Raw genomic sequence first — 14,212 nt, forward strand, 5'->3', positions numbered from 1 at the left:
CAAGTTTAGAAGTTTACACTCATCATTATTTCACATTAGGATTTGTAACTTAAAGCTTCAGTGGGATACCCACCACTTTATATCCAGAACGAATATAATTATGAAGGCAGGGCAAATACTGGCAAAGATGAAGAGAAACTAATATCTTTTGTTTTGGGTTTTTGTTTTTTTTTTTTGCCAGTCCTGGGGCTTGAACTCAGGGCCTGAGCACGGTCCCTGGCTTCTTTTTGCTCAAGGATAGCACTCTCCACTTGAGCCACAGTGCCACTTCCAGCTTTTTCTATATATGTGGTCCTGAGGAATCGAACCCAGAGCCTCATGTATATGAGATAAGCACTTTACCACTAGGCCATATTCCCAGCCCCACTAATATCTTTTGACTTTGCTGATTGGAATGGTCGTGGAGCTGCGTGAAAGTTAACGTAGATACAGTGTGGTCAGTAGCTCCACTATACTGATAAATATACCTCCTCAAGAGAACTAAAGACATGTGTCCACACAAAACTAAACAAAAATGCTTATTGAAAGTCTGATTCAGAATAACAAAGTTTAAACAATCAAGAAAATGATATAGCTATACATCGGAAAATTATTTGGCCACAAAAAGGAATGGGTACTACTAAATGCAGTAACATAGACCTATTACTCTGTATATAAAATGTCCAGAATATTCAAGTCCAGAGATAGTCATGGAGCCCTAGGATTGAAGCGGTGGGACTGCTAATGGACAAACTGTTCTTTGGGGAATAATAAAAATGTTCCAGAATTAAATGCTGATGAAAGTGTGCAACTTTTATTATGCTAATAAGTAGGGAATTGTATACTTTGAAAAGATAAAATACCTTGCAGATTATACCTTAGGCTCTTTTGGTGCCAGTAGTGGGGTTTGAACTCAGAACTTCTCAAGGTTGGCCCTCTGCCACTTGAGACACCTCCACTTCCATACTTTTGCTGGCTAAAGACTCAGATTTTGCTCCCATGGTTGGCTTCAGATCTGATCCTTAGATCACAGCCTCCTGAGTAATTAGGATTACAGGCATGATGGTCTGTATCTGTATATACTGCTATATTTCAGTCTTTTAAGTATAAAAATTAGAGGGAAAATTATTTAATAGAGGATTAAAGTACTATCTACTGGCAGCAATTAGTTTCTAAAAATTACTAGCCTTGTTTATTGACTCACAAAAATTAAAGCTTCACAAAATCTGGAATTTGTATCATTTTCTGGCATAAAGCAAGTGCTCAGAGAGGATAGGCTAGTTGGGATGGGTGCACCTGTCATTCACAAGCTGTCCGGTAGCAATGGAGCAGCCTTTCACTAAGTCTTATTTGCATTGCAGACCGCTGCACTTCGAGCCGTGGGCAACATCGTCACTGGGACTGATGAGCAAACACAGATAGTTTTGAACTGTGATGCTCTCTCATACTTCCCAGCGCTCCTGACACACCCCAAAGAGAAAATTAACAAAGTAAGTGTTGCAAAAGTTTCATAGTACATACAAGTTTCTATTTGTAAAAAGCGTCACTTAGGTATCATTATAGCACACGGAGCAATATGTGATCTTCCCGTGTATGAAGCAAACTTTTAAGAAGTGAGTTTTTTGAGGGGGTGGATGACCAGTGCTGGATACCATGCTTTGTCCCTGGGTTGTACACTCTTTGGCTCTATTGGAAATGATGAAATAGAGATATTTGGGTGTTGAATGGTGTGTGACTGGAAAGTTTTTATATGCATTTGAGTAATTCTAGTTTAATATTTTGTAGATACTTGAGAGAGAGAGAGAGTGTGTGTGTGTGTGTATGTGTGTGTGTGTCCGTGAATGCGGCGGCTATGGAAGGGGGCACTGAACGGTGATGCTGATATTGGAGTGCATCTGAGGCAGTTGCAGACATACTGGGTGTTGATCACAACATTGCCGATGATTATAACCCAAAAACAGCTCACCTGCCTAGCCCAGCATCCTCAAATCTCTAACAGGTTCATGGAACATGACCCTGTGTTCTGATCCAAAAGAGCCTAATGGACATGAGCCAGTTACAGTATTTTTAGAGTAAAATGTATTTTAGTAGCTTTCCGAAAAAGAAATGATGCTGCTAAGTTTAGTCAGTAAGTTGGTGCATTCTAACAATACCTTCCTCTATAGAATATGAGATACTTTTGTCTTGTTTCTTGCTAATTCTGCTCTTTAGTAATGTATTTATTATCTTTGATGTTCTCAGCACACTTGAGAACCTACATGCACAGGTCCTTAAGGTAGATGAAGAAAGCAGTTGAGCCTCTAGTTCCCTTCCGCTCTTGAGGGAAATGGTGCAGTGGATGGCTATAACACATAAGGATATAACAGCAACCTGCTGTCAGATTTCTGATGTTTCTATTATCACGAGTAATTGAGATTTATCTGCTTTGTGTGGGCTTATTTAGGGTAGAATACAGCATAAAGCACTGTATGTGAGGAAAGGTACTTGAGCCTCACTTTCAAGTATTAGGGGCCTCTCTATCTGTGTTTCAGTTCCTTGCTGTGTCCAGCCATCGTTATTTTTTGTCATAATGTTTGAAAGCATTACCTTTAAAGGGTATTTTAGAAAGGCTAGTTCAGTACAACTTGAGTTAGAGGGCATTAGTAATTTGTCCAAAGAAAATATGGGCAAGGGTAGAAGAATTGAGATTACCAGGATTTTTATTGTGTAACTCATTCAAAATTAAAATCATTTGAACTACTTTCTCTTAGTTCATGTTCTTTTTTTTTTTTTGGTGGGGGGGTGCTGGTCCTGGGGTTTGAAACTTGGGGCCTAGGTACTGTCTCTAACCTTTTGTGCTCAAGGCTTAGAGCTCTACCACTTGAGCCACAGCTCCACTTGGGCTTTTTGGTGTCTAACTTTCCTGCCCAAGCTGTCTTTGAACTACAATACTTAGACTTCAGCTTCCTGAGGTAGCTGAAATTACAGGTGTAAGTCACTAGCGCTCAGCTCAAATTTTATTTTTTTTATATAAAGTACTAAAGGGATCTTGTTCCACAGGAAGCAGTATGGTTTCTCTCTAACATCACAGCTGGAAATCAGCAGCAGGTGCAGGCAGTAATTGATGCCAATCTTGTACCAATGATAATACACCTTTTGGATAAGGTAAGAGAATGAATGCTTGATACCTTTTTGTTTATTTTTGTGCCAGTACTGGGGTTTGAACTCAAGGCTTCTCTTGTTCTCATTCACTTTTTTCTTCTCATGGCTGGTGCTCTGATACTTGATCCATTCCTCTAGTCCCTGTTTTTGTTGTTTTTGCCAGTCTTGGAGCTTGAACTCAGGGCCTGAGCAATGTCCCTGAACTTCTTTTGCACAAGGCTAGCACTCTACCACTTGAGCCACAGTGCCACTTCTGGCTTTTTCTGTTTACTGAGGAATCGAACCCAGGGCTTCTTGCATACTAGGCAAGCACTCTACCACTAAACTGCATTCCCAGCCCTTTGTTGTTTTTTTATACTGGGTTTGAACACGTGCCTTGTGTTTATCACTTAGAGTACACCTTCAAACCTTTTTGCTTTTTCTGTTATTTTATTAATAGATTCTCACATTTATGCCCTGGACAGCTTGAATCGAACCTCAGTCATCCTGTTTAGGCTTCCCGAATAGATAGGATGATAGGCACAGGCATCACTTACACACCCAACTTTTATTGGTTGAAATGGGGGTCTTACAAGCTTTTTTCCATGCTGACCTCAAACTAGAGTCTTTGTGTTTCCACCTCCTGAGTAGCATGATTACATGAGTATTACATTGTTACTGGACATGGGCCACTGCACCTGGTAGTTTTGGCTACCCTTCTGTAGTTGCTTTATACAAGATATGCAAATGGGTATTTGCTTACCTTCATCCTTTGATCCTACTCAGAAATAGTATACTTTCTCAGTTTGGTAGATAGGAAAAGATAGCTCAATACTATTCTTTTTTTTAAATACTATTCTTTATTTCTCTGTGTGTGTGTGTGTGTGTGTGTGTGTGTGTGTGTCTTTTAATATAACATTTTTCCAAGTTGCTGGTCATATTTTAGTAGTTACTTGTTATTCCCTGTAGATGAGCTATAAGTCATACCCTTTCTGCTGAGAATTTTAGTTGTTTTTTGGGCTTTTTTTTTTAACTCTTTTTGCCAGTTACACTGCTACTGTGACAATATACAGGAAAGCATACAGTTGCGAATTTCAAATCAATTTACCTGGTACCAAGTTGGATGTATATGCCTTTTAAAATATTTTTAATTTGTATAACTTTTAAATTAAAGAATTTTTCCAAAGGGTTTTGTGGACTTTCCCACTCAGGATAGCTTTGAACCATGATCTTCAGATCGCAACCTCCTGAGTAACTAAGATTACAGGCATGAGCCACTGGTGCCCAGCAATTTTTTTTTTTTCGTTTTATTGACTTTATTTAATCTGATATTCTTGAAGAGTAATATGTCAGGTATTTTTTAGGAGAATTAACCAGAAAAGTTTCTGCTTGTTTAAGGCAAATTGTTATAGTTTAAAATTCTAAGTAAAAATTACACACATACACACACACACACGCTAAAATGAAACTGGGGGCAAACAGTTATATAACATCTTTTTTGAGTTTTCCCTACATCACAGTTAGTAGCCTTTCCTTCTGCTTTTTTTTTAGGGGGATTTTGGCACTCAGAAAGAAGCTGCTTGGGCCATAAGTAACTTAACGATTAGTGGAAGGAAAGATCAAGTAAGTCAAAATTTTATTTCTCATAACTAGTAGGGAAAAAGGTTTTAGATAATTATAACATGTAGATTTAAGTAAATCATATTTGAAAATGCTAATAAATTCTGTAGGATGTTTTGTTGTTGTTGTTTGTTTGTTTGTTTGTGGAGGCTGAGGATTGAACCCCAGTCTTCACATATGGCAAGCTCGTGTTCTGTTACTGATTAAACACCTCAAGCCTCCAAACCGATTTTTTTTCCCCTCTTACGAGATGATCACCGTGATACCTCAGTCATATTTTATAGCAGAAAGGTGATCTGCGGTGCTGGGCATTAAAGTTTTCAAATACATGTTAAGATGAAGGGAGCACGCATAGTCAGTGTTGTAACAGTGTAAAGACTGCACGATGGTGGCTCACATCTAAAATCCTAGCTACTCAAGAGACTGAGATCCTCAGATCAAGTTTGAAGCCAGCCCAGGCACATAAGTCTCCAATTAACCAGCAAAAAGCTGGAACTGGATCTCTGGGTGAAGTGATAGAGCATCACCCATGACCTGAAAAGGCTAAGCAAGAACATGAGGCCCCTGGGTTCGAGCCCTAGCCCTATACACACAGAGAAGAAGAAGAAGAAGAAGAAAAAACTATCAAGATGAAACAGATTTTTAATATTAGTAAGGCAGAAACTGCCTCCCAAATTTTCATAAGAAGTGGGGCCCCTTCCCCTCCCGTGTGTGTGTGTGTGTGTGTGTGTGTGTGTGTGTGTGTACCAGTAGCAAAACAAGATTAAAACTCAGCTAGACTTAGGGTGAGAAATGAGAGTGAGGACATCAAATTTAATGAGACACTCAGCTTGATGTGAGTGGCTGAGCTTAAAACACTGTGCATCATACAGATGGGTTTCACAGAGCACATAATAAGGAGTTAGTGACAATAAATGAGTAATTCACAAAATAATAATCTAAGAATATAGCAGAATGGGAGTTGGCTGCGTGAAAATTATAACAAGCAAAAATGATAGAGAAATGCTATGAAACCAGTGGAGTACATTGAGAAGTTCCTCAGCACATCTAACCTGATGAGGCTGATGACTGACAGCAAAGAGCCAGTGGATAGTGTCACATCAAATTGTCAGGTTTTAATATATTAGCAGTTGGGTGCTGATGGCTCACACCTGTAATCCTAGCTACTTAGGAGGCTGAGACTTGAGGATTGTGTTTTAAAACCAACCCCAGGCAGGAAAGTCTGCGATACTTTTATTTTTCTTTCTTGTCCTGGGGCTTGAACTTGGGGCCTGGGCACTGTCCCTGAGCCTCTCTGTGCTCAAGGCTAGTGTCACAATGCCACTTCTGGCTTTTTCTGAGTAGTTTATTGGAGATAAGAGTCTCATGACTTTCCTGCCTGGGCTGACTTTGACTACAATCCTCAGATCTCAGCCTCCTGAGTAGCTAGGATTCCAGGCTTGAGCCACTGGTGCATGGCTGTGAGACTCTTTATCTTCAGTAAACTAGCTAAAAAACCTGGAGTGGAGCTGTGACTCATTGAGCAAAAGAAGCTCAGGGACAGCACCCAGGCCTAGAGTTGAAGCCCTAGAACCAGCAAAAAGAGAGAAAAAAAAATAGCAAAAAGTGGAAATGGAGCTATGGATCTAGTGGTAGAGTGCTAGTTTGAGCAAAAATGCTCAGGGACAGCACTCAGACCGAGTTTAAGCCACAGGACAGCACTAAGTAAATAAATGAATAAATAAATAACAGCATTTAGCCTCTCAACTGATTTCTTAATTTCTTACTCTTCAATGGGCAATGGTCTTCCTGGGAAGGAAGCATTTTCACTGAAAATGAAATTCAAGGAAAACAATCTTGCTCCATTTAAATAGGAAGTTATAGATATGATAATGTAATCTCACATGGGAGAGATGAGGTCACATTTGCATACTCAACATGAAAGTCAAAGTTATTCTTGTAAAATATTATTGGTTTTCTACATACGAGTGTTAAGTTAACTTATATTTTACTATTTTATGGTGTCTTATTATTCAGGTAGCATACCTTATCCAACAAAACGTTATCCCACCATTTTGCAACTTACTGACTGTAAAAGATGCACAGGTTGTACAAGTAGTACTTGATGGACTGAGTAATATATTAAAAATGGCTGAAGACCAGGCAGAAACCATAGCCAACCTCATAGAAGAGTGTGGAGGTAAGTGTACTAGAAACTGCCCCTCCGTGTCTTAACATTCTTTTGGTAACTCCTTTTATTTTCTGACTTTCATGGTACTTCAATGTTTTCTTACCTTAAGTAGCAGAATAAAACAGTACTATATTCTAATATATAGTCCTGTTCCACTTCTTGTATATGCTTAGGTTTTGGATCTTATGTTTTATAAACTTCTCTATGATACTTCCATGAAGTATGACAGGCCACAGGAGGATTTCAGATGTATATTTGAGGAGAGGTGTCTTTGAAGAGGACAAGGAGACCAATTGGAAAACATAAATGGTCAAGCCATTATAAATGAAGGCAATAGTAGTCAAAGCAGATGACAGGATTCAAGAAATTGGACCCAGGCTTGGTGGCACACACCTGTAATCCCAGCTACACAGGAAGCAGAGAGTATCTTGATTTCTTGATTTGAGGCCAGAATAGGGGAGGGAACAACAACCATCTCTAAAAATAGTCCTGGTGCCAGGTGCCATTGGCTCATCATACTTGTAGTCCTAGCTACTCAAGAGGTTGAGATCTGAGAGTCAAAGCCAATTTGGACAGAAAAGTCTATAAGACTGTTATCTCCATTTAACCACCAAAAAAGCTGGAAGTGGAGCTGTAATTCAAGTGGTATAGCATGCCAGCCTTGAGCAAAGAAACCTCAGACACAGAAGTGGGGGTGGGGGGGAGCGGAAGATACCAAGCCTGGAATAGTAGCTCATACATGTAATCTCAGCTACAAGGGCTACCAGCCGGCCAAAAACAAAAGACCCTGTCTGTAAGATCTAGAGCTAAAATGTTAAATTTGTGGATTTTGAGTTTTGGCAGAAAGAGATCTAGGCTTGTTTCAGATTTTAAGCTATTGATAATTTGCAAGTGAGAATTATAGTTTAAATGAAAAAGACAAGTAGCAGTGATCCTAAGTTCTCGCCTATGTGAAGTAACTGTCACTTGTTTAACTCCCCAAAAGGAGAGGAGGGCCTACATAGAATGGGAGGAATGAGCCCGAGGAGATGCCCGCCCTCCATTTAAGTGGACAGAAAGGGACACTGAACGGGCAGTTTATTTCAGAGGTCTTACAGTGAAGTCTAATTTGCATATTCCCAAGTATGTGTACATATAAACATTTCTGCCTAAAATTTCATAAACGTATTTCTGTTTGTGGGGAAAATATCCCTTACTCCTCTTATGGGTGGACTTGATGATTTTAAGCATATGTAGGAAGTATCTTTAAAAAATTTATTTTTAGTGGCCATATCTTCCAGTTTCTTTATCACACATGTTCACTAAAAGAATTTGTTGTGGTTTCTAGATAGAAGAGTGATTGTTCATTTTTATTTTTAGCAAAAGCAATATTACTATTCTTTATGAACATATATAATACTCTGCTTAATAGATGTACTATTGTTTACTTAGACATTTCCTGCTGTTAGAAACTCACTTGTCAATTTTTAATAAGTATTCTGTATCTTTGTGTCTTAAGTGTTTTTATATATAAGACTCATGTATAGGTTCCCAAAAATAGTAATTCAAATAGTTTGTAGTATAAAAATTTGATTGTGTGTAAAATAGTACCATTGTTTCACATAATAAAATTTCTTGCAGGACTGGAGAAAATTGAACAACTTCAGAATCATGAAAATGAAGACATCTACAAATTGGCCTATGAGATCATCGATCAGTTCTTCTCTTCAGATGATGTATTAAATTTTGTAGTTTTATTTATGTAAATAAGGCATACAGTATCTGTAGTGTTAATATCACTAGCGTATGTATGCATATATATACTTTTTTTGCAACAGGATTGAAATAGGCATGTGACAGTTTCATTTGGTTTAGAAACAAGTATTTCAGTATTCTTAAATCCCTTTAGGTCATACTTGTTCTGATACTCTTAAGTCAGGCTATATTTTATTTACACTTAAATTCTTCAAAGTTCTCATTTCTTACTGGTAATAGTATAATGTTTAGAAACAAAACCAGTGATACTGATACATCCCATTTTATTTTTATTTTTGTGGGTAGTGGGACTTGAACTCAGGGCCTGTGTACTACTGTCCCTGAGCTTTTTTGCTTAAGACTAGTGCTCTACCACAGCTCAAAGTGGTTAATTGGAATTAAAAAGTCTTACAGGGGCTGGGAATGTGGCTTAGTGGTAGAGTGCTTGCCTGACATGCATGAAGCCCTGGGTTTGGTTTCTCAGTACCCCATATAAACAGAAAAAGCCAGAAGTTGTGCTGTGATTCAAGTGATAGAGTGCTAGCCTTGAGTAAAAGAAGCTCAGAGACAGTGTCCAGGCCCTGAGTTCAAGCCCCAGGACTGGCAAAAAAATAAGAGTCTCACAGGTTTTCCTGTCCAGGCTGGCTTTGAACTACTGTCCTCAGATCTCAGCCTCCTGAGTAGCTAGGGTTTCAGTCATGAGCCACTGGCACCCCATCTTATAATTTTTTTTTTGCCAGTCCTGGGGCTTGAACTCAGGGCCTGAGTACTGTCTCCCTTTTTGCTCAAGGCTAGCACTCTCCCACTTGAGCCACAGCATCACTTCTGGCCGTTTTCTATATATGTGGTGTTAAGGAATTGAACCCAAGGCTTCATGTATATGAGGCAAGCACTCTTGCCACTAGGCCAGATTCCTAGCCCCCATCTTGTAATTCTTTATGACAGTAATTAGTTAATTCACATTTGAAATGTTGCCGTTATTTTTATTTGGTATCCTACACCAAATATAAAGATTAAATAGGTAAAATGAAAATAGTCAATCATAAAACAACAGGTAAGCCAGGCTGAGTGCCAGTGGTTCACACTAGGCATTCTAGATGCTCAGGTGAAGATTGGATCACAGTTTGAGGTCAGGACCCGCAAAAAAGTTGATGAAACTCCATAGCAAGAGAAAAGGCTTGGTGTCGTGTATGTTTGTCATCCTAGACTATGCTTCAGTGGGAAGCATAAATAGAATTGTGATCAAGGCCTGCCTAAGGTGAAATTGATCAACCCTATCTCATTAATACCAAAGCAAAAAGACCTTAAGCCAGGACTCGAGGAGTCACAGCTTGAGTCACAGCTCCATTGCCTTATTGCTGACTAATTGGAAATGAGAATCTCATGGACTTTCCTAGCTGGACTAGTTTCAAACTAAGATTCCCGGCCACCAGCACTCAGGTTACATATCTTAAAATTTTAGCCAGGTGCCAGTGACTCAAGCCTGTAATTCTAACTACTCAGGAGACTGAGATCTGAGTAAGGGTCACAGTTTGACGCCAGCATGGGCAGGAAGTCATGAAACTCCTGTCTCCAGTTAATCACCAAAAAGCCTAAGTGGAGCTGTGGCTCTAAGTGGTAGAGTACACTAGGCCTGAGCAAAATGGTCAGAGACAGGGCCTAGGCAGGTCCTGATCTAGCATGTGGAGGTCCTTATTTGTAGCTTTGTGACTCGTTGTGAGGCAACAAGGTCTTACGGTATTCACTACCATGGTCTGCAGCGCTTCATTCCTTTCATCCGTTGTGGAAAGAATAGCTGAGTTGGTGTACTTGGTTATAAATATGACACTGTAGGTTTGTAATTTATGTGGGATTTCATCAAGAACATTTAACAATAAAGCATAGAATATTATCCATAATTTAGCAAACTATTAGTCTCCTGTTTTAAGCCATATCTGATTGTTATTGAAAGATTAACCAGAGACTAGCGTATAGCTCAGTGTTAAGAGTGTATGCACAGGCACAGTCCTCAACACCAAAAAAAAAAGAAAAAAGATAAACCAAAGATTGCATCTACTTTCCAAGAGTTGTGACATTAAAAAATATTTTTTAATGCTGGTAATTTTACTAGGTGTGAGAGAAATTTTAATGAGCACCCATGTGTGCTCCCAGGTAGGGCCCTGAGAGCATCTCCAGGGCACATCCCTTTGTGAAAGATTTCCATCATTGTGCTTTTTCTTTCTTTAAAGTTTCTTCTCAGCCGGTTGCTACTGGCTCATGCCACTAGCTCATGCCTATAATCCTATCTACTCAGGAGGCTGAGAGCTGAGGATCAAGGTTCAAAGCCAGCTAGGGCAGGAAAATCTGAAACACTTGATCTCCAGTAATCTACTCAGAAAAAGGCAGAAATGGTGCCCGTGGCCCAAGTGTTAGAGCTCTAGTCTTGCACACAAAGAGGTTCAGAACCAGTATCCAGTCCCCTGAGTTCAAGCCCCAGGACTGGCAAAAAGAAAGTTTCTTCTCATTTTGGTAACCTTTAAGAGAAAGCCTTTACTTGGTATTTCAACTTTCTGGAGGATGAGCATATATTGCTAACCTTTATCACCTAACTCACTTTTTTATTTTTTAGGATAACGGTAGAAATATCACTATATTGCTATTAAGTGTACTTTCAAGCTAATCTCATTCTTTTTTCTCTTATAGATTGATGAAGATCCTAGCCTTGTTCCAGAGACAATTCAAGGTGGAACATTTGGTTTCAATTCATCTGCCAATGTACCAACAGAAGGGTTCCAGTTCTAGAAAGATATTGTGGAAGTTAGGTACAATGCAGCACTGAGATATATATATATATATATACGTATATATAAAAAGGTTTGATCCATCAAGCTTGGCTCATGGGATCTGCTGCTGCATTAAATCGGGAAAGAAAATGTGAAGATTTCATTTGGAATCACAGAAAATGCCCAAATGAGGTCAAGTTGGCGAGTGGGTGCGAATGAGAATGAGTGGCAAAATGTAACGAAAACTTACCTGAATGCTTATTTAGGTGGTCCTAAGTCAAAGGGCTACAGGCCACAGATCTACAGTGCCTGAGAAGGAGCATCGACTGACTACCAATTGAGGGAAAGTGCAGTACTGTCATCTTCAAGCCTTGTAAGCATAAAAGAGAGTAGAGTGCCCAATAAGTGAAGGAAAGGGAGCCCGGGCCTTGCTGTGAAGCAGTGTGTGAGTGGACAGTGTTGAGTGAATGTCTGGCTCGGTGATAGAGCCAGTTCATCCTGAAAATCTGGAGCTCTTCACTCATGAAGCAGACTCCTCGTCCTGGAGTGACTGTGTCCGAGCGTGTGGTGTGCTGTATGTGAACGCATGCAAGCTTGATTCGCCTTTGGGGGCTGGTAACAGACCTAGTCAATCATCAGCGTGAGATCACAAGTGTGTGACTACACTGGACAGGAAAACAAAGACCGGTTTAGCAGCAGACATTGGTTTACTCTGCAGCCTGTGTTTTCTATCCCCTCTTTCCCCTCCCCGCCTTTCTTTCTTTCTTTTTTAATTTTATTTACTTTACCTAGTATGGCTTTTTAGTTGCTTCTCAAGTCAGAAAACTTCAGGAAGATTCCCCGTGCATTTGCACCAGATGAATGTTGGATGCTATGAAAAGCTTTCCATATCATCAAAAGTAATTTGTGTAGATTTTTGCATGAAAAGAATCATAAATTTCCCTCAAAATAGACTGTGTTGCAGTACACAAGTTGCCATAATAGTATACAACAATAAAAATGTGCTTAAAAGGCCATCCTTTTCATTTTCAGAAATAACATGAAGATCTTTGCATGAGGTAAATCTACAGCATAGTTCATTTTTAGATTTTGTTACGTCCTGTAAAAAGAAGGAAGTTTCAGTTGTGATAGAATACCGTGCTGTGTTTAAATGTTAACTTGTTTTCAAACTTTGTTTTCTATGAAAATGATATGGAAACTTCTACAATGAAATTTGGTGCATATGTACTGCTGAATAAAGACCGATGAAGAGGTTTGAGTAGATGTACAAATCAAGTGAGGATTTGAACACCTTTAATAATATGCCCAATCTGTTCAATTGTTTTAGAATCTTTTTATCTTAGATGTAGGCAGCCATGAACAATCTATTTTGAGCCACTTTAGGGAGAAAACTTTGTATTTTTAAAACTTGCATAAGAGTTATGCAAGTGGTTTTTATAAATTGGAATAATACCTCAGTTTTGAGGTTCTGCACACTAAATTAAATGTGACATAAATTAATTTGTACAAAAAGAACTCTTTATAAGGTGGCTCATTGTAGGAAATCCTGTGCCTTCCCCTTGAGCACAAGTGTTGCATGAACAACAGTTTGCTATAAGAAACATGCCAGGTTAGCCACCATTAGCATCTATATCTACTTTGTGTTTAAAAATCAACTGGTAATTCTGAAACACTGTAGAGTGGATAAAACTTATTTTGTGATCATAACTCTTTGTTGAACTAGAGTATTTTTGCAGCATTCCTTGTCATCAGAAACATGGTTAAAGTTTAAAACTAGAAACAGCAGAAAACTAGCTTGTAAAATTTATCCAAGTAGACTGCAGGCTAGGCTGTCTTGGGGAAATAAACATTAAAACTTAAAGCAATGTTTTACATGGGGCCTGTGTGTAGTGTGCAATTTTTTTATATTATAACATCAAGTTAGAGTTTAATCTTGGCTGGCTTCTTTCTCTTTGCTTGTTATCTTTGTTAAAATTCCATACGTTCTGTAATTTCAGTATGTACATAGGTAATATTTGAGCTCACTGAATTGCTCAGTTGATGACATCCCGTACTTGTGTTTTCTTCCCGTTCAAACTAAGATTTGGGCCTTCTTTCCCCTCTCCCAACCAGATAGACTTTAACAATTTGAGCTGTGTTTTAAGTGCTGTAAGTAAACAGTCAATAGCCTTGTGTATTGCAGTTTTACAGAGTAATTATCATTCTGTATAGAATAAATAGGAATGAAGAGTTTAGGTTTACCCTAAACAATTAGGGACACCCTTTTCCTGTCCTCTCCTGTATCCCTTGAGAAGAATTATAGAAATTAAGGTATGTTCTGGCTTTCCCAACTTTAATGAGTACTTAGCCCATTATCTCAAACTTTTAACAATTCCATTTCCATGGGGTTGCATGCTTAGCTCTTAGCCTCACAGGGATACACAGTCAGGATGAAGACAAAGCCACAGTCTTGTCTGCACCTGGGGCTCTTTTTCCATGCTCAGACAGCAGTGTATATACTTAAGAGAGAAAAGTTGCTACATACATACCATTTATTGATTGGTTGGTTGATTGATTGCCAGTCCTAGAACTTGAACTCAGGGCCTGAGCACTGCCCCTGGCTTCCTTTTGCTTAAGGCTAGCACTCTCTACCACATGAGATACAGCGCCATTTCCAGCTGTTTTGTTTTGTTTTATTGCCAGTCCTGGGGCTTGTATTCGGGGCCTGAGCACTGTCCCTGGCTTCTTTTTGCTCCAGGCTAGCACTCCACCACTTGAGCCACAGCACCGCTTCCAGCTTTTTACTGTTTATGTGGTGCTGAGGAGTCGAACCCAAGGCTTTGCGCAT

At 39.2% G+C, this 14,212-nt stretch overlaps 1 protein-coding gene and 1 non-coding gene across 2 annotated transcripts in view; both read left to right on the forward strand.

Moving 5' to 3' along the window:
* Kpna4 (karyopherin subunit alpha 4) overlaps nucleotides 1-13,264 on the forward strand; it is a 49,593-nt gene extending 36,329 nt beyond the window's left edge. Inside the window, exons 12-17 of the mRNA XM_048347184.1 lie at nucleotides 1,341-1,469; nucleotides 3,019-3,123; nucleotides 4,651-4,722; nucleotides 6,736-6,898; nucleotides 8,510-8,604; nucleotides 11,306-13,264. Of these exons, the coding sequence (XP_048203141.1) occupies nucleotides 1,341-1,469; nucleotides 3,019-3,123; nucleotides 4,651-4,722; nucleotides 6,736-6,898; nucleotides 8,510-8,604; nucleotides 11,306-11,404 (663 nt within the window). The 3' untranslated portion in view covers nucleotides 11,405-13,264. The remainder of the gene's footprint in view (nucleotides 1-1,340; nucleotides 1,470-3,018; nucleotides 3,124-4,650; nucleotides 4,723-6,735; nucleotides 6,899-8,509; nucleotides 8,605-11,305) is intronic.
* On the forward strand, nucleotides 1,670-2,011 carry LOC125352114. Its single transcript, XR_007211118.1, has one exon. It is a non-coding gene; the product is annotated as a small Cajal body-specific RNA 7 (non-coding RNA).
* Nucleotides 13,265-14,212: the final 948 nt, after the last annotated feature.

This window comes from Perognathus longimembris, chromosome 5 (assembly GCF_023159225.1).
Source record: "Perognathus longimembris pacificus isolate PPM17 chromosome 5, ASM2315922v1, whole genome shotgun sequence".
Lineage (NCBI taxonomy): Eukaryota > Metazoa > Chordata > Mammalia > Rodentia > Heteromyidae > Perognathus > Perognathus longimembris.